The 25,034-nt window shown below is 53.5% G+C and overlaps 1 protein-coding gene across 3 annotated transcripts in view; it reads right to left on the bottom strand.

The window, feature by feature from the left end:
- LOC123638121 (nuclear pore membrane glycoprotein 210) overlaps positions 1-25,034 on the bottom strand; it is a 110,743-nt gene that overhangs the window by 12,803 nt on the left and 72,906 nt on the right. For all 3 annotated transcript variants that reach the window (XM_045551490.1, XM_045551491.1, XM_045551492.1), the window contains exons 21-31: positions 14,629-14,757; positions 13,432-13,559; positions 13,193-13,328; positions 11,585-11,647; positions 11,171-11,350; positions 8,639-8,719; positions 7,891-8,022; positions 6,598-6,756; positions 4,130-4,221; positions 2,209-2,383; positions 526-701 (exon numbers count right to left, since the gene is read on the bottom strand). In XM_045551490.1, coding sequence (XP_045407446.1) covers positions 526-701; positions 2,209-2,383; positions 4,130-4,221; positions 6,598-6,756; positions 7,891-8,022; positions 8,639-8,719; positions 11,171-11,350; positions 11,585-11,647; positions 13,193-13,328; positions 13,432-13,559; positions 14,629-14,757 — 1,451 coding nt within the window. The remainder of the gene's footprint in view (positions 1-525; positions 702-2,208; positions 2,384-4,129; positions 4,222-6,597; positions 6,757-7,890; positions 8,023-8,638; positions 8,720-11,170; positions 11,351-11,584; positions 11,648-13,192; positions 13,329-13,431; positions 13,560-14,628; positions 14,758-25,034) is intronic.

The following is a 25,034-nucleotide window of genomic DNA, read 5'->3' as shown; positions in this document are numbered from 1 at the left end:
GGGACTAGGCCACATTCCCCACATGACAGGTGTGGAAACAGGCTTGGGGGGTGACCTGCCTTGCCAAAGCTCACAGGCCCCACAAAGGGCAGAGTTGGGGCTAGCAGGAGGCCTGACACCAAAGCCTGGTTCTTCCCAAAAGGCAATGCCCCTAACACCTGTCCCTGAAACACATCTGTTGCAGGGCCTGTGGGAAGCCCAGGCTGGAAGGGTCACCAACACCTGGGCACGATCTTCTGGCTCTCAGGGCGCATTCCCTGGAGCCCTGCCCCACACCCTGCTCCTTTCTCTGGGGACCCATGCTCACTGTGTCTTCTCTGAGCTGGGCTGCAGCGCCCTAGGGTCCCCCTCTGTGACCCTGCATGGCGTAGCGGGCCCCTTCTTTTGGAAACCGAGCACAGTGATAACCATCGTCCTTCCACGGCACTAGCTTCTCTGGGCCACCTCCAGTGGCCTCTATCTGTTCGGTCTGAGTACTGCGCAGAAAGGCCTTTGTAGGAGAAATAAGCATCACCCAGACCCAACCTGTTAGTGGCAAAGTTGAGGACTGAATTGTGAGCGTGGAAGATGTCTCCGGAGTTGTCATGGAAGTGCACAGTGAAGGTCACAGTCATCCCCAAAGGCAGGGCTGCCAGGGCCTCCGTGTTCTGGGTATGCAGGACAGGGCTCATGGAAAATCTCAGATAGGACACAGGAGACACCTGAGAGACAACAGTGGGTGTGATGGTGTCTCAGCACTGGGGACTGGCTCCTGGGAAACCCACCTCCCGAGGAGACCCTTGCACCCGACAGGTCCCCATCTCAGGAGCAGCTGGGGACTGGACTGACTTAGGGCTCATAAGAAGAGGAAAGTCCTCGCTCCCCAGAGTGGCCCAGCCTAGCGAGGAGGTTCCCATCTCCCGACACCGTGGGCCTCACTGCAGGAAAACCGATCCCGGAGAGTCAAAATCCACAACCTGGAAAAATGAGATTATTCAAATTGCAAAAAAGGGCCCCCCAGCTGCTAATTCCAGTTTCCACAGAGGACCTGTCTTTCAGGCATTTAAAGCAGCAGCAACGCCCTCTTAGATGGCAGAGGCAGTATAGGCCGTTGGTGCCTGCAGTGACCGGGGAAGGAGGAAAATGGGGGTTTCTGGAGCCCAAAGAACCCGAGCTCCATCAACAGCAGCCTTGGTTCTCTGATTCCAGGTAGAAATCTAATGTGGCCAAAAAGCCCCAAAAGTACAAATTTCTTTGACAAAGTGATCTAGAATCTGGTATACAACAAGGGCTTAATGCATATTTGTTGAAATAGGATGACCTGTCAGTCACTTTCAGTCACTTAAAACTAGCTTAGGGTGGAGAGTGGTCCTGCCAGGAACCCACCTTGAACCAAAAAGAAATTCACTAATGGAACAGGCCTGGGACCCAGGCAGAGCCTGGAGATTCGAGTGGGCATTCATGTTCTGTCATCTAGAGTTCAAAAAGCGGCAATAGTGAGACATGGAAAGAAGATTCCACTCAGGACAAAGCCCAGGACCTGACCGAGGAACACCCACAGGGAAGGCCTGACCCTCAGAGCACAGAAAGCAGAGGCGAGTGCCTTGATGTGACGGAAGGACACAATCCCAAGCCAGGCAGACTCTGGCTCTCAACGCCTCTGTGATCTGGAGCAAGTCAGTCCCACTGTGAGCCTCAGTTTCCTTGTCTGTAAAACGGAACACCTCACTTTAAAAGCTGCACTGAACGTCATGTACTGGATGTCATGACTTGCACGGCAAGGCTCAAGCACATCAATTGAGGCTCTTCAGAACTGACTGTGTTCCAGGCGTGGGGCTGGCCCAGAGCAGGGGCTCCCCATCGTGGTGGTGATGTCAGTGGCCGGGCTCGGCGGGCGGAGCACCGGCACAGCGGTCAGGAAGCTATGGTGCCAATCCCAGCTCTGTGACCTCAGGCCAATCGTGGACCTCACTGGGCCTCAGTTTCCCCATCCAAAAGACAAAGTACTTGGAATCAATGATCTCCAAAGATCTTTGCCTTTGTTGGCCAGAGATGCTGTGGATTTTTATCTGTCTAAGATCTTTGCCCCTGAGTTATTCTTACGTATGTTCCTACCTCAGATTTCTCAGCTGGAAGGTGAATGTATTCACTTCAACACCTGAGAGGGAGGAAATATTACCTCAGTGCCACTGTTTTTATTGCTCAAAAATGGGGAAAACATGATCCTACCTTGACACCAACAATGATGGTTTGGTTGGTCCCAAAAGGCTCCTGTGCAGTCACTTCAATTGTGGACGTCCCCATCACAGCCCCTGATACCAGGAAGCCCTTCGCATCAATGTGCACGACAGGAACCTTCTCGGGCCCATCCAGGACACGGTAGCTCAGAGAGGCCGCACCATCCCTACAGAAAATGAAACAAACCTGGTTTTACAGATGGCGGCGGTGAGGAGCCCGGGTACAAGGCCAGAAGACCCAGCGGTCTGTGGTTCCCCGTCGCTCCTGCGAGAGGACGAAAGCCCAATCTCGGCCACGCCGGGCCTCAGGACCACGTGCCGTCAGCTCTCTGCAGCCTGGTCCGTCACCCAGGGAAGAGTCATTTGGAAACCACCAGTCCCAGGACAGCGAGGCTTCTCATGCTTCGGACACAAGCACCTGCTGCGGGTGCCCGGCAGGGAAGGAGGGACCGTGAGGGCAGAGTTTCTTTCCTCAGTGACGTGGCACCTTTGTTGTCAAAGACTGTTTCTGTGGCACATTTGTTTCCGTTTCCTGAGTCGAAGCAGCCGGGGGTACCGGAGAGAGGACGGGGTTTGAGTCGACGGCAGCCAAGGCCAGGCCCAGCACTCCATGCCAAGGGCACTGTGCACATCCTGTCCCCTCTCTGGGACTCAGTGTCCTCAGGAGTGGAAAGGGAGCTCATTAGGATAAGAATAAGCCCCTCCCTACGAGAGGGGTTTGTACACCACTGCTGCTGTGCTTGGGTGGGAGACAAATCATGCAGTACGTTAATATCCTTTTACGCATTCATGAATATTATAAAGAAACACAAGGAGGAAAGGCCTCCAGCTCCCAGGGCCGGGCCCCCTCCCCTCTCTCTCTCTCTGGCCAAGCCCCACACACCCTCTCTGGACAATTGTAAGCAAGTGGTATTGCCTCCGCCTCGACTTTCTTCCCCCACCAACCCCCTCCCCTTAGCCCGAGGAGCCACTCTCCAGCCTTCACAGCTCTAGTTCCGGCTGCTCCATCTGGACCGCCCCCCCCTTCATCCTCATGGAGCACCCTCCTCTGGGCTCTCTCCAGCCTTCACAGCTCTAGTTCCGGCTGCTCCATCTGGACCGTCCCCCCCTTCATCCTCATGGAGCACCCTCCTCTGGGCTCTGGCTTAAACACCACACCTGGCTCTCTTGCAGCGCTTCTCACGCTCCCCTCCTGCAGGGCACCCGTGTCACTCACCTCTCTGTTCCCAGAGCCTAGCAGGGAGCCCGGCACTTAGTGACTCTGGGCTGAATGACCGCTGTGTGTGTGTGTGTGTCACGCAATGTGTAAGTGCTCCTGTGGCCTCTACAGCCCTCCACTATGCAGCTGCCATTCAAATGCAAGTCGTCCTGAGGAAAGGCAGCGCCTCTGAACCAACTGTAGGAATTACCTTTGCAGACCTGCCTTAACACAGCGCTTCCCAAACGGGGCCGTGCACCCCCATCGCCCGGGATACTGTCAGGGCACAGCTTCCCCCTGGCAGCGGTGGGGTGGGGCGGAGATCTGCATTTCCGTCCTCCTGGGTGATGCTGACACTGCTGGGTCACGGACTGCACTTTCAGTGGCAAAAGTTGAAAACACAGGGGCGGCGTTGGGAAAATTTAACACTTCCCAGCCGGTACTTTTGGCCCTTTTAAATGCTGAATTTCCCTAGCTAGCACGACAACACTTCTAGGCTACAGGAAGGAAAAAGGCACCCACGGCACGGGTTGGAGGACTGTGGAGGAGCAGAGGGGTCCACAGTGAAGGGAAGGACACAGAGGCCACCCCTCTCCAAGTGCGTCACCAACGATTCCCGTAAAGCCCCCACGGCTCCCCACAACTGCGGCACGTGCGCTGCTGGACACAAGCGCAGCGTCACAGCCCTGCTGAGCGCGAGAGCTGAACCACGCACCTGTTCGTCTGGAGCTTCATAAAGGAGCTGGGTGCCATTAAGATTTGTTCTGCTTCTATTCCGGGGTTGAGCAGCACCAGCTTGTCAAACACCTGGAAAAGAGGGCGGGTTTCATTTCCTGTGTGCCCTGTAGTCACGTCCAGGCCAAGTGTCTGCTTCTCTCCTAGCAGTGAGAGCCAGGGGAGAGAGAAGAGGAAGGGAGCCTCCCCACCTGCCAGGTGGCTGGTGACATGAGGGGAAAGGCTGACCTTCATAAGAGGCCCCAGGAGGGATGACAAAGGCAGGTGGGTTCACGTCTATGCACCGCGATGGGAGCTGCTCCATGGAGCCTAACGCAGGCCTCTGCCCCCATTCCCAGTTAGAGAGAGCCTCACCTGCCAGGCCCTGTGCACGGGGCAGCACGCAGAACTACAGCGCCCAGGGCCTCACCCAGGTGTCGCTCTGCCAGGACTGAGCCTGGGGAAGGAGCCACCTACACTCTCCTTTCTCTCACAGAGATACCCTGCTCCTCACTGCCACCTTCTCAGAACAACCCCTCCCACCGCCTTGGCCCTATCTGGCTCCCTCTGTCTTGTCACACTCTTGAAGGACCCACACGGACCACACACATGGGTGTGTCAAGACCTCAGTGTAGCCGATGTTAAACCTCGTAATGACAGATCGGAGCCCAGCACTCCCAGGTGCTCTGAGGCCCTCGCTGGCTCCTGGAGTCCATGGTGGCAGCGCTTACCTGGCAACTCCAGACCCCTTCTCTGCGAGGCTCCCGGTGAGCTCACCCACCGAGTCCCCTTGTCTAAGCTCCTAGGGCTGCTGGCTTCTGTGGCCTCCCAGCCTGACTCAGGGGCAGTCACGTGCTGGGCAGGTAAAGCTGTGCCTAGAGATCCCCACAGGCTTCTGATAAGTCCAGGAGGACTCCCCTAAGGGCCTGAGCCCTGGGCCGGTGTCTAATGTCATCTGAACTGACGGGTGATTTTCCAAGAGGAAACTGGCCTGTCTCCCCTCTCTCCAACACCCCTGTGTTCTATCCACAGCAGCCTAGATTTCTTCATCTGCAAGATGGGCCTAGGCCTAATAATTGTGGCCAGGTGCCCGAGGCTCACGCCTGTAGTCCCAGCGCTTAGGGAGGCCGAGGTGGGAGGATCACATGAGACCAGGAATTTAAGAGCAGTCTGGACAACATGGTGAGACCCAGTCTCTACAAAAAAATTTAAAAATTAGGTGGGCGCAGTGGCACATGCCTATAGTCCCAGCTACTCGGGAGGCTGAGGCTGGAGGATTGCTGGAGCCCAGGAGTTTGAGGTTGCAGCAAGCTCTGATGATGCCACTGCACTCTAGCCCAGGCGACAGAGCCAGACCCAGTCTCAAAAAACAAGACAAAAACACAACTAATAGTGCTTGCCAGGCCTGTTTCAAAGAGCTGTGGGATTCACGTGACATGATGCGAGGGGCAGCGCTTCCTCAACAGTGAATGAGAAACAGCCCTTGGGAGCCAGGGTGGGTTTTGGTGTCAGGTGAGGCACGGTGGACTCAGATATCACCTTCTGCCAGCGTGTGACTTTGAGAGTGAAGCAGCCTCACTCACTTTGACTCAGGGGCACTCACTGTACAGCAAACACATACACAATAGGTTTCCTTCTGTTTTTCTTAAAACATGTATTCTTTGTCCTCCGTCTTTAGATGGAGACAAAGTTATAAGCTATGTCTCACTTTCCTGTTAACTTATCAGCAAACCCATAGCGCGAGCACTATGGTAAACGACAACTGATTGATAGTGGATGTCGCTGTCAGGGAGCCAACAGGGTGTGGTGCGGCCTATGGAAAAACGGAGAGCACAGCTCTAAACAAAGGGGAGGCTGCTTCTTGTCTCCCACTGATTTTGCCCTGGGGCAAATGCCGTATCTCCAGGAGTAGCTGACTATCAGACAGGCAGATAGAATCTTCCTATTTTTAAGTGCTGGAAACAAATAAAAGTTGTTTCAAAGGCCTGAGCGAGCCAAATAAAACATATCTGTGGGCTGGATGCGCTTCTCTAGTCCCTGATATATTCAAACTCCATCTGCTGTCAGGTAGGGAAACTGAGGCACTGAGCTGTTCAGTGACCCAACTGAGGTCACAGAATTCGGAAGTTGCAAAGCCCTGTCCTTGTTTCTATGTTACGCCCAGAACGTACTTGGTGTTGTTAACTAGGAAGAACGGTGCTTGTGTGAGTGTGTGGAGGCACACCCTGAGACGTCACTCTGTGACCCTTCAGTCAGCCCCGCCTCCGGGCTCCCAAAGCACCTCTGCGCCCCGACGCCCACCACACTGCAATGAGTTTGTCTGTCACCCTCAGCGGACTGAGAGCTCCTTAGGGCCAGATCTCCCAGCACCCAGACCTGGCCCAGTCCCGGTGGGACCCCAGGGAGGGCCACTGGGTTCCTGGCACTTGTTTTCCTGCTCCCACATGGCCTCTGTGGACCTGCCCTTACCTGGATCTGGATCTCATCAGACAGCTCCTTGGCAAGGCCACGCAGCTGCCCAGCCGTGGGGTCCAGAGCCTTGACCACCACCCTCAGCCCAGTTCGGCCTTTCACCTGGCCCAGCACGTTCATGGCAAAGTTGTACTGTGATGGGAGCCGGATCGACACCTGGGAAAGACAACAAATCTGTTTTCAGGGAAAAGGCCTGGGGCGACTGCATCCCCCAAAAGGCAGAGCTGGACAGCAGCCCCAGACTCCCCCCACCTCGGGTCCCAATGGCTGCCTGTCTGTTCACAAAGGCTGCTGCCTTCCTGCCTGGGTCGGGTCTGCTGACCCCAGGGCTGTAGATGGCAGTCACTCCGGCTGCGTGTATTTGGAAATTGCTGGGTCAATCCACGGGACCCAGTGGTCTTCACAGCAGGAGGTCTCAGTCTTTCCTGCATGAAGATCACTAGGGGGACGCTAGCCTTTGCAATGTGTCCCCGCAGAGCCTGTTTTGTTATTGGGTCTCTGCTAGTAAAGTCACACGGCCCCGGTTCCATGCAAGCCATCTGGGGAAGCCCTGGGACTGGGAAGAAGACCCTCTTACCACTGGGTTGGGGGAGATATCCGTCCCACACTAGGCGAGCTTCAGGCAGCCTTTAGGAGACCCCATCCTCATGCCTGGGCCCCTCCCAGGCCTCCATCCTCACTATCCCGGATGAGGCAGGAAGTAGCCTCCAGCCCACCCTCCACCTGGGTCCCATGTGCCACTGCCCACACGGGACTGCGGCCTGGAGTCACAGTGGCCAGTGCCCAGTCCCGTTTCCCCACTGGCCTGTGGGGCAACCCTAGGCAAGGCCCTTTCTATTTCTGGCTTTAGTTAACACACAGAGCGGTGTAGGTGGTTCTCTACAGCACCCTCCCCTCTGAGATCTCACCTGCAGCCAGGAGCCCCTGGGCAGGACCAAGGGAAGGGGGGCTTAGCCTCCGCCATGGAACAGGGGGAAACCCCAGGGCTGTCAGGCATTGTCATCTCTGAAAGCGGGTCCCTACAGATGAGACCCTGTGACCTTTGAGGACTTCCGTGACTTCTCTCGAGGCTGCTGATTTTGTTGCCTCCTCTGTTAGCAGACTTACCTGCCAACTCCATCTCTGGTGGTTAGCATCTGGGAGAAGGGAGGCCCAATGAGCTTGCAGGGAGGGCTGGAGGGGCCAGGACCCTGCTGGGTGCGAAGGTGGGGGCCTCCTGGCAGACAATGTGACAGGAACCCTCCCTGTCTCTCGGGGTGCTGGCCTGGCGGGCTCTGAGCAGGTGGTTACCTCGTGGTGCCGCCCTTGGAGGTCCAGGATATCCCGCTTGGTGACAGACCAGTGGAAGGTCAGGCCTGGCACGGCATTGCCAAAGGAGAAAGGGTTCTGGTGGTTGGTGATCCCAGTGACATAGACAGGCATCTGCGGGGAGAAGTGAGGCCCCTTGACCACAGGGTTCCAGTACCAGGAATGCCAGCAAAAGGCAAAACTAGGTGCTGAACCAGGCTGCCCAGTCAACTCCAAGAGCCACCACTTACTAGTGTGACCTTGGGCATGAGTCTTACACTTTCTGTGTGTTCATTTGCTCATCTGTGATGTGGAAATGGTCTGACACCAGCTTCATGGGACCGTAGCAAACAGCAAATGGATGAACAAGCAGACGGCACGTAGTAGAGTAAGTGCCCTACATGTATGTGCTCCTGTCAGGCACCAGTAGCTATTCTAGGTGTGCGCAGGTGACAATCTAGCAGAAAGCAAGCATTGGTTGGTGACTGTGCAAACGTGGAACTCGGGATGAATGATGCAACGCGTAAGAGAAGGGTTTGCTGGAGAGTGACAGAGGGTGTCTGGCTCACGTGGGGCAGGAAGTGGAGCTAGAGAGGGGCCAGTAAGCAGATGAGGGGGGCGTGAAGTGCTCGACCTCAAGCAACGGTGTTCACACTGTAGCTCTCTTGGAACCAGGATTCAGAGCCCAAGACCTCCCAACAGGCTGCTCAGAGAGCATAGGCAGGAGGGGCTTGAGAAGTTCCTGCCTCACCTGGGTCCCTGTCCTCATCCGCGTGATGGGGGCACGGATCCTCACCGCCTGGAGCAGCACCACCTCCACCTCCACGAGATCCTAAGAAAAGAGTGTGGGGCTCAGGCCTGCTGGGCCAAAGACACTGAGGGGTGCTTTAGGAAGGGACCCCTCCCAAGGAAGGAGGCTAGAAGACACCTTCAGGATGCCCAGCACCACGCTCTTCTGCCCAAGGAGGCCTGGCTTTGTGGGTGGCTCGTCCCATGTGGGCCAGCCCCTGCCTCTCCGACACACCCCAGGAGTCCCAGCCTGGTTCTCTGAGCCTGCAGACCTATCTAATCCAGCTACTCCAGGTAAGCACTGCAGACTTAGGGCCAGGAATGGGGTCTGCTCTTCTCTGGGCTGAGCAGCGCTGACAGGACAGGTCTTCAGACCCTCTCAAACTCACACCCAGCCGGGGGGTCTCTCTGACTGAGCAGGGGACAAGGATGAATGTAGGGGCCTGGCAGAGTCTTATCAGAGCAGACCTCACACCTCCTTCACTCTCAACTCCAGTGGGTCACTCTGGCTTCTGCACTGCACTGTTGACCCATGTGGAACCCAAGGCTACTAAAACCCTCACGCCCTTCTGACATGTGCTTAGCCATCTTCTAAACATTGTGATTTGGGCTTGATAAGCATTCGTTCCCCTTCTTGCTTCATCCTTCTCATTCCTCAGTCTCCTTCTGCCAGTCCTGGCCCACTCTGTGGCCTTGGGGTACTGATCCTGTGACCTGGATTAGACAGGACTGGAATGGCCACGTGGCTCTCAGGGCAAGACTAGCCTGCTGGGGTTCCAGAAGATGTCTCAGATTGGGCTGGGGCATAGCCCCTCCATTTGCTGACGACCACCAGGCCCTTTCCCCAGCACCTCTTCCAACCTGCCAGATGGGGGGCCCAGAAAAGGAGGGGCCCAGCAAAGTCAGACCAGAAGGAGGTGGACGGCCAGGAGGGAAAGGCAGGGCCATGCACCCATGTGACTGAACTTCCAGCCAGCTGCCCGCTCCAGGATGCCCATCCAAACCCTGCAGTGTCCCCAGGACAGGCTCGTGCAGTCCCAGCACTTTCTTGTTGTCTTTACAGAATCCACACACAGGATCAGGGCATCCACCTCTTGATTCAGCAAGACTGTGTGGCTTAACAGAATACTTGGAGGCAGGCATTAAACATGCTGGAAAAAGGAGTAAATGGACAAACTCCACGTTGGATCAAAGTCGGTCTCCGAGAAGGACTGGCTCAGGCCCCACCAGGGCGGATGCTCTCCAGCTCCCCCAGGCACTGTGTTTAGAAGCTCCGAGATCACAGCAGCGCAGGGAATGCTCCTGGGGCCTAATTCTGGAGGAGGCACAGGACGGCTGAGTGCTGAAGTAGGGACTTGCTCATAGTCACATTGCAGGACAGAGCGCTTTGCTTACAGACCAGGTTCCTGGCGTAGCTGTGGGGGGACCCCAGAGCAGCCTTCCCTGTGGTGCTTCTGCAGGTCACTGTGGGAAAGGGAGCATCCAAAGGTCCTCGGTTTGGCTCCGAGCCTTGGTCAGGAGGTGGAAATGATCTCCCACCTCCTTTCTAGAGGATCCAAGTGGACCCTCTAGAAGGAAGGGGAAGTTGTTAGACTCTCCAGATACTGTCACCTGCTTGAAGTCCCACCGAAGGGGCAGGGAGACCCTCCCAAGGAGAAGACTCCCCTGACTCAGCCTGCCACTCCACTGCCAACCAAAAAGAGCAGACAAGAAGCCCCCACCCCATAAAGAGAACTTAACCTCTGACAGAGCAAAAGATGCTACCGGGCGACTCAGATGCTCTTTCTCTCCTGGAAATACAAACACGGGTCTGAAATACTGCTGGTTTTTAAGGATCCACCCTCACAGAGCACACTTCTGGAGACACACTGCAACCAAAATGTGCATTGCAGCCAACCACACACCCCATCCTCTTCCATCAGCACATCCTCAAGCCCTGCTTCAAATGAACCAACAAAAGGACTGAGAGCTCTGGAGCCCAGGGCTCTAGCCAAGTCTCAGAACTGCCACATGGTGGCCAGGGGCCACTGGTTTAGTACCTTAGGCTCCTCTCCTGCAAACAGGGATAGCAGGAAAGTGCACAACGGAGCTGCAATGACTAAAGGAGATGAATACAAAGTGCTCAGAGCAGTGTCTGCCATCATCATACCCTGAATGTCCCTGGATGGGGGCTGGAGATTGTGTCCCCTAGGAGCAGCTAAAAGGGCTGGGAGACTCGGCCTAGAGAAGAACAACCTCAGGGATCCGGGTGCTCCCACATCCACAGGGCTGTCCGGACAGGGGCACCAGGCAGGGACTGCAGACACAGAGGGCAGAACCAGGACCCTTGGAGAGTGCCCTCGGGAGGCAGAGCCCAAACCCAGGAAAGAGGGCTTCATCCCAGTCACAGCTGCCCACACGGAATCCAGCTGCCCTGGGAAGCAGTACGCCCACCGCCAGGGCCCCCCTGGCGGAGCATTCGGCTAGCACCAGTTTCCAACGGTGCATCTGTTACCTGAGAGACGATGACCACCTTGCCAGTCTCCGCATCTACTGCCTGCACGAGCCCAGACACAGTGGCGTTGCCAACGGCGAGCCCCCGCACCAGCCCGGCACTGCTCACCAGCGCAACGCTCTCATTGCTGATGGAGAAAAGGATGTTGCACTGAGGCTGGGGGCCGCCCTCGGAGGTGACCTGAGGGAGGAGAAGCAGAGGCTGGTCAGTACCTGCTGGGCCAGGCAGCCCGTGCCTCTCCCAAGGACAGCGAGGGCACCAATGCCAGAGGCTGGCACCTCAGCCTGTGTGATATCACGCCAGGACAGAGATCATCGAGGTGGGACACCTGGAGCCAGGGCAGCAGGCAGTGGTCTTGCTGGGGCCTGGCCCAGGCTAGTGATGGGGAAGGACATGTGGCCTCTTGGCTCTCACCTGCATTGTGGCCCCGATAAGCAGCGTCACCTTCCTGGGTATCAACCTGAACGGGGGAAAGACCTGGGACAGGACACACAAGACAGAAAGGACTGTTGTGCTCCAAGTTCACACTGGCCGAGCATAACTCACACTTCACATTTTTCACGAGAGAAAAACATGGTCTACAAACATCACTCCTCTGGGAAGAGTGACTGGCGGGGCCTGCGTCCCACCCCATTGGCCGAGGCTCTGCAGTTCTCTGGGGTGTGTTCTGTCTGTAACCATACTTCATTGCACCAAATGCTAAACCCCACGGGCCTTTTATTCATGAGTCATGCCTTTAAGCTGCAGTTCTCAGCTGTGGTCCCTGACTGGCAGCAGCAGCACTGCCTGGGGACGAGTCAGAAATGCAGATCCTCCAGCCCACCCTAGACCTGCAGAGCCAGAGGTGGGTCCCACGCTCTGTGTTCTCACGAGTCCTCCAGGAAGCTTGCCATCCACTGGCGTCAGGGTTTCCTGGCTCCTGGGTTGCATCTTTCACTAAATTCTCCTATTTCTACTGAAAGAATGCCTTAGAGTAGTTCTCTACCTCAGTGCTCTCAAAGTTTGTCAGATGAGAAACAAGGAGCTCTGGGGGCAAAGACAAGCCCGGGCAGAGACCAGGGATGCTAGGGCCCCCGTCTCTGGAGCGGGGCAAAGCCCCACCTGCTCCCCAGCACTGCCTCGCAAGTTCCTGTTTGGCAGGAGCTTAGAAGTGCTTGTAGGTGGGTGAATGCATGAGTCGGCCAAGACGCTGCTTAGTGTGGGAGGGTTAGTCTCTGTGGGGCTGTGCTATTTATAGGCAGAAATGAATTCCTCATCACCAGGAGAAGAAAGGTGCACATCTGTCTGGAGGCACAAACTGCATCCGCCAGCTGTGAACACGGATTAGTGGAGCTCGCCAGCCCCTGCACGGCCCAGGCCCAGGGAGGAGGCAGGCAGCGGCCAGTTTCCTGCTGCTGCTGCTGGACAGACTTGCACGTGATGTCTTGGTGGCCTCTGGCTGCTGTGGGGCTCCTGCCCTAACCCAACACCGCGAGACAGCCCCACATCACACTGAGATGGTGCGGGGACCTCAGAGCTCCCTGCATCTGGGCACTGCCTACCTCGGGAGCTTCCCTGACGTGCCTCTGCTCGCACGGCACCCATGACAGGTGCCACAACCTCCAAGTGCCTCCAAGTGCCAAGTTCTAAGGCCCAGAACCAACGGTGGAAGAGTTCTTCCACTTATGAGCCCAAATCTGACTGAAGCTGCTGCCTAGTCACTGCTTTCTGGGAACAGCTCCTGTTTGTCCCCTTGCCACATGACAAGGCACACCCCTTATCTGAGCCACAGGGTCCCCCCATGTCAGAGAGGGAAGGCAAGTCTCTCAGTCCCTCCTCTCAGTCCCACCAATCTAACTATGCTGCCTCCTGGATCCCCTGCACCGGCCACGGCTGCCTTCCATCAGGGCACAGATCTTAGTAACAGCCTCTCCGTGGTCCGTTCTTAGACTGTCGCTGAAGTTCCCAGCCTGTTACAATAAAGACACCCCCTCTCCCCCACCAGTGGGCTGACCCCAGTGGTGTAAGAAGGAATAGTTTTACTTCAATCTGTTGTGGGGCTGAGCTGATTCTCTGGTGGGCTTTATCAGTCACACTTGCAGTCAGACTGGTCTGGCCAATCGCCACGCCGTGGACGAGGAACGTGGCAGTGTAGTTGTCGAGGGCTTCATCAAGGGCCCTGAAATAGAGAGAGTGGATGGGACTTCTCCTTCCAGACAGACCTATAGGAGAGGCTGCAGCTGTCCCCAAGATTCCCTCGTCTGACCCCTGGGAGGACTCACACCAACGTGACGATCTGGGAGGCTGCTTGGAGCTTCAGGTTCATGAACGGGAAATATTTGGCCAGGAAAGGCTTCTTGGAGAAGTCCAGCACGCGGATGTGTGCCTTCACTGTCTTCCCAATCTCCACCTACACAGTGAGGGATGCGGGCTCAGAGGGGCCTCTGAAGACCAATCCCACCACCCCTGGTCCCCCACAGCTTCCTGAGATAGCACCACCAGCCTCAACCCCACAGGTCTGGGACTATGGACTACGAGCTAATCAACAAATGAAAATTAAGCACTCACTGTATACAGGGGGGTTGGGGATTCCTAGAGGCATAAATCTCACTCCCTACTCTTAAAGAACTAACAACCTTATCAGGGAGATGAGGCATGGTTTAGAACAGCAGCAAGTAAACAGTAGGAGTTCAATAAATGCACACTGACTAAATAGCTCCCACCTGGCAATGTACAATACAGTAAGAACTTTAGGAAATGAGAGTCAGGAATACTTAGTGAGGAAACAGAAATCTAGTCAGTAAGTTAGCAGTGGAAATAAGATTACAGGAGCCCATCTGAGGCCGGGGCAGAGAATGTCAGTGTTTTAGGCAGTCTAAGCCGCCTGAATATTCCACTCTCAATTACTAACCTTCTTTCCGTTCAGGAAAATAGGGACTTAACAGCAACCCTCTGGAAGCCTAGTTTCAGTTCCCTTGGATATTTAGAGAAATAAAAATTTCTTATTTATATGAAAGAAAAACCTAGATCTATCATTGATTCATCTTTGCAATGGCACTCAGCATTAGTGAGCTTTACTCATTTGCCATTGAAACTCCAGAGAATCTAAACCATGTATTCTGGAGAGAAAACTGATGCTCAGCAAGGTGTGTGCCTGGCTGGTTAGTAACCTACCCAAGCTAGAGGCCGTGGAGTCCCAAGTCAAGGCTACTCTAGACACAACTTCAAGCAGGATTTACTGCCCAGCCTCATGGAGAAATGTCGAGTGGGATGAAGAAATACATCACCAGTGGTCACTCTGCATCATGTGCACAGGACAAAGGAGATAAGAGACAGCACTGTGAGCCCACGGGGTGGAGGGACACAGAAACCAGGAGAAAAACCAAAGGCCACAAGGAAGACACCTCCCACAGCCACGTCATTTTCCTAGGTTCTAGGAATCAGCAGAGAGGGGCCCACGTCACGAAGCTTCCACTGACCTTGTCAGCCACGCGGACGTACAGCTCCCGGATGTCTGAGACGTAAACCATGGCCTTTGCCGGGGCCGGGAAGGCAAGGCACAAGTCGTGGATCATGACGGTTGCTGTGCCCGGGAGCAAAGGGTGAACCTGCGAGGTCAGAGGGGCTGGGTCATGTGGGCTGCAGGGTCCCATCTCTGCTCCCAGAACCTTGGGCAGCTCTTCACCCTCCGCAGCAGACTGTCACCCCACGGACGCCATGGCCTGGGCCCTACTGGGCCAACACGTGAAGTAGTGGACAAGGGAAGTCCCAAACAGTGCCCTGTCCACCTTTCCTCATGAGCCCAGCTGCCAGCCGGGGGATGGGCCTGGGATGCAAAACATTAGGCAGGAACGGGCCACAGAGGGCAGTCACCTCAACTTTGCACATTCTACAAAGAGAAGAAAGTGGAAGCTGTTTTGAGGGGCCAGTTGGCAGCCTTGGGACACACAGTCACTGGGAGGCAGAGTGAGGATTCAAACCCAGGAAGCCACATCCTATGCTGGCCACCCACTGCCACAGCCCTGGTGATAGAAGAGCACCCTGTGTCAGGGGCCGGCAGAATATGAGGCAGCTGCTTTCCAACAGCAGCTCTCACTTCGAAGTCCCCATGGAATGCACAGAATCACAGAAACTGGGAACAGACCGCAGGTCACCCAAGGCAAGCTCTCCGAGTCTCATTCATCCGCACAGCCCCAGCTCTGTGTGAAGCAGTGACCTCCCAAGAGGTTGGAAGTGAATGAACACACCTGAGCCGGTGTTTTCTAGGCTTTCCACTGCAAAGACACCCCCGCCTTCTAATCCTTCCTTTCTCTCCACCCACCTTCTAAGATCCACCTTCAAAAGAATCTCTCCCCCTGATGAGCCGCATCACCAGCACCCTCTCCTGCTGCAGGTGACAGGCATTCACACGTGTGACGTCTGTCTGTTTAGGGTGCACTTGCCGCACTTGTCACACTGCTCAGGTGTGTGTGCCACCGGGGTGGGTTGTGAAGCTGGGCACGGGGTGAGCCCTGCAGGCTGCCTCCTGCCTCTACCTCAGTCTGGCTGTGGTGCTTGCGGTTTAGGGTCTCGTATTCATGGGCTATGTTTACAGCAAGCACTTCAGTGTCTACAAAGCTAGAATTTCAATATCAATAATCTATTAAAAAACCAGGTTTCTGACCCAAAGGAGGCATCCAAATGTGATCACATCACACCCAGGTTCAAGCCCTTTGATGGATGCCCAGGGCTCCGAGAATGAGCCCAAACCCTTTGCACACCCTATAAAGCCTGGCCTGGCCTCTGCCTCTACTGCAGTCTCCGCAAACACACCTCCCACCACCCTTAGGCTCCAGCCACACTGGCCTCTCTCATCCTCAAAGCCAGCTAGTGCCTGCCCGCCCGCCTCAGGGCCTCACAGTCCACCCTAAAGACTTGGGACTCTTCTTCCCCCAGCCTTCAGCTGCTGGCTCCAACTCATCCCTCCGGCTCCAATCCCAGCTTTCTTCCCCAGGAAGGTCTCCCCCACCACCTGTGCTCACTTCCCTGGCTGGCACCACTGGGGCAGTCCATGTGGACCACAGCGCAGTGCACCCTTCCCCATCGGGCTGTCCACGGCCCTACAGAAGCCTCGGGACTGAGCCTAGTGTCTGGCCAGACCAGCCCCCATATGTGTGTCATGGTTAGCTCCAGAGTCCCACTCTGAGCGGCTCTGCACAAAGTACAGGAACTTGATGCATCTGTCTGCTTGGCTTCGCGGAGAGTGAAACCAGCTTTGTTTAGATTTGGAAATTCTGAAAAATGCCTGGAAACCTCATATACCCTCATTGCTGATTCTTCTCTAACCCTTTCAATGTACAGTTGGGGAAACTGAGGCCGAGATAACAACATGGGAACACAGCCTGGAAGGGGCAGAGTGGGGATGGAACCAGGTGCCCTAACTCCCAGTTTAGGGTCCTCGTTGGACACCCTCCATCTCCCAGGGGGCGGGGCTTGATGCCTTTCTCGGCCAGCATGGAATTGTGGGCAGGGCCTATGTGGTCTCGGCCATCACCACGAGAGCCTGGTGTCAAACATGGGCTGAGGGGTGGGGTCTGCGGGCCGTCAGGTCTCTGGTTTTGCCAGGACGAATTCACTCTGGCTTATTACATTTCCCACAAATTGAAAAATCAGAGAGAAATGAGAGGGTTTTTTGAGAACACGATGGGAGGCTCCAACCTGACACTTCTGCAAAAGTCACTGCTGTCGGGAGCCAGCACGTCCGTCACACTGTGAAGAAGTTACATGGTTCACCCCCTGCAGAGGGACCCACGTAGGGCAACGCAGGGGAGGGTGATTTTTTTTTATCTTTTACTGTTTTTCCTCTCCTTCAAAAGGACCATTTTGCACATTTTAAACAAAGACATAAAATGGCGGTAAGGAAATCAATTCCTCTTCCACTCGATTTCCCAGAGGATGGACATCCAGTTGCCTTCTAGGTGACACCAGTGGTGACGGTGCCAAGCTGCCATCTACAGAGCCTCGTGGCCTGGCCTGCCCCCAGGCTGGCACGTAGCAGCTCACTCTGCCCCACGACACTGCTGTGGCGAGCACTCAGCAGCCATTCTGGAGAGTCGGGGACGGCGGGGGCTTGGCCACTTGCTGGCAGTAAAGCAGAGACCTGCACCCAGTCCCACCTCCAGACAGCACTCGCACCTCGCACCACACCGCTTCTCCGAGTGTCTGGGACCCGCTTGCTTCCTGGCTGACACACGGGACGATGTCTGTGGGGAAAGGAGGTGGGAACAATGCGTGCCTAGAACAGAGTCTAATTTCTGAGCGTTGAAGGTGGCACCTAAGCAAGTCAGCAAACACTGAGCTAGGGGGAAAGTCCTGTCATCAATTCGGAGATGACGAATACATTACTGCTCATTAAGTGAGCCAGAGGCAGCTCTGCTCACGTGGGGACTACAAACGAGATATCCAAGGGTGCTCGCCAGGCCCCGAAGTTCTGCTGCGTCATCTCGCCTCCCTGCTTCCTAGGGCCCCATCACACTTCAGACTTATCCCCTGACAGGTGCTGAGTGTAGAGGAGTAGGGACCCTATAAATATTTCTGACTGTCACCAGAGACATCAGCTTCACTTCCTGCAGCGTGCCCATCAATGCCCTGTGATGCGTCAGGCAGTGCCATACACGAGCGTGGGTGTCTGTGCCCCCAGGGACCTGTTCTCACAGCCTGCAGGGGATGACCCAAGCTCACATGAAAATCACCAGCACTGAGAAGGGTGGTGGCATGAGTGCTGGAGGAAACTTCCTGCAGGGACCCCGGCTAGCCCTGTGACCTTCCCACAGGCGAAGGCTCGGGGTGTGGACCACCATCTCCAGGTCAGTCTCAGGGGAAGAGCAGGACACACCTGACTTCAAGCCCTGCAGCCGTCACCCACCACCCGCCTCGCTCCTGCCACGCCTCCACAGGTGCACAATTGCACCACAACCAGCGGCACTTCGAGGGACCCAGGAGATGGAAAGACACACAGCCGCGGCTCACAAGAGCAGGGCCTGTCGGCCTCGTTCCCCACTCAACCTCTAGCACCCAGCACAGCGCCTGGCACGGCATGGGCACTCGGACGCCGTGGAGTGAACGCGCCGATGAGAAGCGTGAAGTGCTCTGTGCACAGCAGTCTCCTTCCCCTGCTCTGATAGTCACGTGGGTTCCACTCGGAGGACTTATTTTGAAATGTAAAGAATTGCTGAGAAGAAACCAACTCTGAGTTTAAATTAGTCAAACACTCCCATGTGCAAGCCAGCCGAAAACGAAATAAAGGCCCCTCCAGAGCATTTTGGGGCTGTGTGGGCAGAATTCATCACAGCCCTGCACAGCCTGTGGCGCCTTGTGTGGGCATAAAATCCTCCATGGGAGCTCTGCCGTGTGGGCCCCAGGGGGCCTTCCGGAGGGCTTGGGAGCCGACACACACCCACGGGCCTTTCGTGCATCCCGAATGTGGATCCACAGTAAGAAAGAAACCTTTTCTATGAGCTAATTGAAGAAGCATTGTGGGCTTTCCTGTCTCTGTCATTCAGGAAAATGAGAATGCGGCTAACTAGCAACTGGAAAATGCCAAAGACATGTGCAGACTTCCTTCAGAAGCAACCATCCAATAGCAGCTGCTAGGACCTGTCACACACCGTCAGCACTGCATAGAAAATTCCTCCCACAGGTCAAGGAAGAGGTCGAAGGAACCAGGGCCCAATTTCCACTTGGAGTTCCAACAGTCTTTGGCACAAGCCAGACATGAAGGGGCAGCGGAAACCCCAGGGGTCCGTCAGGGGTTTTCCCCATGGAAATTTCTGGGGAAAAAGCAATTCTCAGGGGGCCTGCCACACAGGATGCTGCTTGCCATAGAGCCAGGCCTGTCCTGGGGTCCTGCCAGCAATGGGGCATTCTGTCCCACAAACAAGAGCCCGGTAAGGGATGAGACATAGCCAGACCAGGGGCCAGTCCACAACCCAAGGAGAGAATGCTACCGCTCTGTGTGACCATCTGTAACACAGAACTGCAGGGAGGTAATCCTAGAATCACAGCATTTTAGGATTGAACAGGGGCTCAACGGTCTCCTGGGGAAACTTGACTCTGATGCTGGAATCCCATTCGTGAGTCTTTCAGATAAGTATCCCGGCTTTTGCTTGAATACCTCCAGGGACAGGGTGGTCACTACCTACAGAGGCAGCTAGTCCATTGCTGACTCCTAAGAGCTCTTGGCCTTGGATGGAAGGTCTCTCTTGCCACAGGCCCACCCTCAGGGCTTACACATAACACTGGGTGCCGGGTAAACAAGCACAACAAGATGCCCACATGTCACGGACACTGGGCCTGCGTTTCCTAACTTGGAACTCCCCGCTTCTTGATAACTGGGAAGTCATTTTTAATTTCTAGAAGTAAAGAAAAACCAGGCACGTGTCAAGTAGCCAGAATTCCTGAAGGTGTGTGGTTTTCATTCCAATGTGCAGGGCCTGACAGTGCACACACACTCACGCGGGGGAGCATGGTGAGGAATTCCCTCTCTTCCGTGGAGGATGGAAGAAGCTCGGGCTTCCTCCCGCCACACACGCTCATTTCCAGGGGCGCGGGGAGTGGTTTCTCTTGCTCTGGCCTACAGCGACAAGCCTAAGCAGTCCTGCCAGCTGAGAGCTGCCTCTGAGAGGAACAGAAGCGTCCCGACTTCCTCACCCTCCTGAGGGACTGAGCTGGGAGGAAGCACCCTCTCCACAAGATGGGGGAGACCGAGGCTGAATGCTGAGGAAGATTAAAGAAACAAAACCAACAAACCATCCAATAAAATAAGCAGAAAGAAACCTGAATTAACCAAAAGTTTAAAAAAGGAGAGGGTTTCACACAAAAACAGAGATTTCTGTTTTCTCTGGAAAAGTCAGAAGCTCTTGTCTTACAAGGCCCCATTCTGACACATCAAGTCTCGGCTAGAGGTTCCGGTTCTGGCAAGACAGTGTTGAGGCGGTCCACGGATCCACACCCCACGCCCCAGCAAAACTAGTGGAAATTACGAAAAACACACACAGCCATTTAAAATCTCTGCAATGATTTTAAGAGCATACAGTAAATAAAGAAACATTTACTCAAGAAAATTTGCTACAACTAGAGAGGAACCACAAGCGTCTGTGGTATCTGAAATAAGACCCACAGGCTCCCTGCAGCCTCTCAGTTCAGGGAGGAGGACGCCACTCCAGACTGGCCTGTCCAAGATGGCAAGGCTTCCTCACTCCCCAGCTCCCAATCTGGGGATTTTCTTCCCAGGAGAGGCAGGATGTCAGATTTTCTCACCCTGCCCCCAGCTACCTGTCCCTGAGGCTAAGTCCCAGGCACCTGCGGCTGAGAGTTGGGGGCTCCCTTCCTTCTTCCTCCCAGCCCCCACTCGTGGGATAGAGGCGCTGCCTTGGGTGCCGCACCAGTGAGAATATGTGGCTGGCGCGGTGGGGATCCACGCGAGGAGCAGCCAGCCGGGGAATATTGGGGCTGCTGTCCCCACTCACCAAGTGTTCAGCTCCTGAAGTGCAGGTGTCACCCAGAGAGAAGCACACCATTGCCCCCTGCCCCAGTGCCATAGTTCTGGCTCAAAGTTTTGGCCTGGAAAGGAAGCAGTCATCAAACAGAAAGCTGTGACTACCTCCCTCCCCAAAGGAACTGACTTCATTCGCAACTGAGTCTGGAGAAGTTCCAGCCTGAGAACACTATCAAAGCCAGTGGTGGCAGCCCTGAAAGGCAACCCAGAGGGGCTGAACAGCCACGGGACACAGGCTGCACTGGAGCCTGGCAAGATTTCCAGGAAGAAATGGAAAAACAGACAGATTGGAAGAGCCCTCCTGCGGTCAAAACAAACCTCAAACACCTCCTTTGGGAACCGTCCTTCAAAGGATCCCGAGTGTGACTGGACCAGGCTATGCGACCCACCGTCTGTGCCTCAGGGCATCAGTGAAGACGACAGAGCCGTCAGCCTCACTTACCGGGGCCAGCTGTTGGGTTCTTAGGTAAAGAGACAAAGAAAACCCCACAAAAGCCACTGTCCTCCCAGGGTGACTCTGGGCACACCAAGGCTTCGTGCCTGCATACTGTGGGCAGGGCAGCATGCGTGAGAGTGAGTGTGTATGTGTGTGTGTGTGTGTATATCAGACTTCAGTAAAATAATACAGCCAGTCACTAAACAAGTAAACAACCACATAACAAGCTCTGGGGTTGGGGTGGGGGTGAGGGACCAGTACTCAAAGTTTCTACAATATATTATCTAAAATGTCCCAGTTTCCAACAAGCCATTAGAAGACATGAAAAGAAACAAGAAAGTATGACCCACACACCAGAAAAAAGGCAGGCAACAGAAGCTGCCTGGGAGAGCAAGCAGATGTCAGATTCGCCAGACGGAGCCCGCAAGTAGCCATCATCAGTGTGTTCAAAGAGGAAACAATGGTTCAGTAAAGGACGATCTGCTACGCCTGTCACATCAGACAGAGAATATCAGGAAAGAGGCAGAAATTAGAAAAAAGAGACCGACAGAAATTTTTAAGTTGCAAAGTGAGTAACTGAAACCATTCACTAGAGGGGCACTAGAGTAGATTTGAACTAGAGAAAGAAAGACTTGGCAAACTTTAAGACAGACTGACAGACATTATGCAAACTGAAGAACAGAGAGAAAAAAGCCTGAAGAAAAACAGAGCCCCAGAGAGATGTGGGCACCACCAAGTGCACCCACAGGTGCTCAGAGGGAGACCTGGAAAGAGAAGAGAAAGGGAAAGGAGCAGAACAAACTCAAAGCAATAATGGCTCAAAACTTCCCACATCTATTGAAAGATATTAATCTGCACATCTAGGAAGCCCAATGGAATCCAAATGAGATAAATGAAAGAGACTTGCAAATAGAAGAACCCTCCTGGGGTTTGGACAAATCTCAAACGCTTCCTAAGAAACTATCCCTTCAAAGGGTCCTGAACTTGATTGGATGAGGTTCTGTAAACTAAATCACAGTTTACACAATGTTTAAGGCCAAAGACTACAAAAAAATCTTGAAAGCAGGAGAAAAATGGCTCTGCATTTACAAGGGAACCCTGTTAACAACTGACTTCCCATCAGAAACAATGGAGGGTAACACATCACAGTGTGCAAAACAACACCCCTCAGCCCCTGCCCACCAAGAATCCTACATCCAACAAAGCTAACTCAAAATGGAACAAAGACTGAAATGTAAGACCTAAAATTATGGAACTCTTAGAAGAAAACATAGGTTACAATTTCATGACCTCATATTTTCAATGCACTCAGATATGATATCAAAAATACAAGCAACAATAGAAAAAACAGATATGTTGTACTTCATCAAAACTGAAAACTTATGTGCTTGAAAGGACAATACCAAGAAAGTAAAAAGACAACCTACAGAATGGGAGAAAATATTTGCAAATCACATCTCATAAAGGACTTGTATCTAGAATATATAAAGAACTTCTACAACTTAATAAAAAGACAAAAAATAGGCAAAGGATGTGAATAGATATTTCTCTAAAGAAGCCATACAAATGGCCAAAAAGCACATGACAAGATGCTCAACATCATTAGCCATCAGGGAAAGGCAAATCCAAATGGTAAGGAGATAACAGTTACTATCTCAGCATAGGATGGCTACACTTAAAAGGTCTCATAAGTGTTGATGAGGATGTGGAGAAATTGGAACCCTCATATACTGCTGGTGGGAATGAAAAATGGTGTTGCCACTTACGAAAACGATCTGGCAGTTCCTCAAAAAGTTAAATACAGAGCTTCCATAAGACTCCAGCAATTCCACTCCTCAGCATATACCCAACAGAAATGAAAACATATGTTCACACAAAACATGTCCACAAATGTTCACACCAGCATCATTCGTGACAGTTGAAAGGTGGAAACAACCCAAATGTCCATCAATGGATGAATGAACAATCAAAATGTGACATATCATACAATGACTTGCCATAAAAAGAATGAAATACTAGTGGACAGTACAACATGGGTGACACTTGAAAACATCATGCTAAATGAAGGAAGCCAGTCACAGAAGACTACATATTACACAGTTGCATTTACACAAGATGTCCAGAATAGCCTACTCTGCAGAGATCGGAAGTAGATCAGTGGTTGCCCAAACCCGGGACAGGCTATGTGTGTTGTGTGTGCATGTAAGAATAAGAAGGTGATAGCTACAGAGTATGGGCTTCTTTTTGGGGTGATGAAAATACTCTAAAACTGACTGTGGTGATGGCTGCCCAACTCTGAGCATCTGCTAAAAACCACTGATGGTATCTGTAAGTATGTGAACTGTATGGTATGTAAATAACACCTCAATAAAGGTGTTATTAAAAATAATAGATTTCTGATCTTTGTTTGAGCTAAAAAAAATAATCATCATCACAGAAATCAGCTAGAGCTGCTCAGTGGCTGTCCTTAGACACAGCCTGTGTTCTCTGGTTTGCCACAGTCCTCCTCAGTCCCCCACTCCCTCTTACTCCCCAACACTGAGGCTCAGGGTCATGTCCCTGTGGCACAGCACCTCCAGCTACACTCCCCACACTCCGATCACTCCCCTCACTTACTTTCCACATGTTCCGCCCGCTCCAGGCAGCTTATCTGTGACACCCACCCTGGGAAGCCAGTTAGTGGATGCAAAAAGCCAGAGACGTGGAACTGTAGGGAGTGACGGTTGGAAAGACCTGCACAGAGAGTGAGGTGACGCACATCTAATTTCCAGCTATGCCGCAAACTTACTGCACGACAGTGGGCAAGGTGCCCTGCCTGTGTCTCTGAAAGGAGACTCTGGGACGAGGTCACTGCAAAGGTTAAGTTTTATTTTAGCCTTCCCTGAAGTTAGGAAGTTTGTTTCTTGCCATGGCTAGCCTTCGAGGACTCCCCTGCAAGGTCAGGAGCAATTGCAGCATCAAGGCTGCAGGGTGGCCTGTGAGACCTGAACCCCCACCACGCACCAAGCACTGCATCAACCCAGGCCCCTTCTGAGTGCAGGAAAGTCTCCTTTGATGCCGGCATGACCATAACACTCCTCAAACACTCGGCAACCACCCCGTTTAACAGAGGGATTAAATTACACTGCTGGGTGGATGTCAGTGCTGAGCCTTGCCATCTATGCCTTACGGGAGTGGTTTTAGTACACGTTTGGTGGTGAGACCTTCCTTTCAAAGTAAATTCAATTTTCACGATATGCAGACATGTAAAACACTGGCTTCTGTTTGTTTTTGCTCTTTTTATCCTATGCTTTGCTATATTTTTTTCAAAAACAAAAAGCTTTGAACAACTAACATGCTGTACTGAAAAAGAACGGCTAACGTAAAAAGGACAGGATAAAAGTTATCACCTAGCCTATATCACGGCAGGGAAAAATATAAAATCTTAGGATAACATCATTGGAAAAGGCAGAATGCCGAATTCTTCCATCCCACAGGCATAGCTAAGTCAGTACTTGCGAGAACAGGGAGAGGGTCAGGAAAGAAACAAGGGAAAAATATTAATAGAAAAAGCTGATGCATCCTGTAAAAATGACTTTCTTTGTGGTTGTTACACTGGTGCTTATGAAATAATGTTTTAGTATTAATTGAAAGTGACTGAGGCCGAGCGCGGTGGCTCACGCCTGTAATCCTCGGGTAGATCGTTTGAGCTCAGGAGTTCAAGACCAGCCTGAGCAAGAGCAAGACCCCGTCTCTACTAAAAATAGAAAGAAATTATATGGACAACTAAAAATATATACAGGAAAAATTAGCCGGGCATGGTGACGCATGCCTGTAGTCTTAGCTACGCGGGAGGCTGAGGCAGGAGGATTGCTTGAGCCCAGGAATCTGAGGTTGCTGTGAGCTAGGCTGATGCCACGGCACTCTAGCCTGGG

Source organism: Lemur catta, chromosome 5, assembly GCF_020740605.2.
Source record: "Lemur catta isolate mLemCat1 chromosome 5, mLemCat1.pri, whole genome shotgun sequence".
In the NCBI taxonomy this organism is placed as follows: Eukaryota; Metazoa; Chordata; class Mammalia; order Primates; family Lemuridae; genus Lemur; species Lemur catta.
The sequence above is the reverse complement of the archived record's forward strand: the minus strand, read 5'-3'. Positions and strand labels throughout refer to the sequence as shown.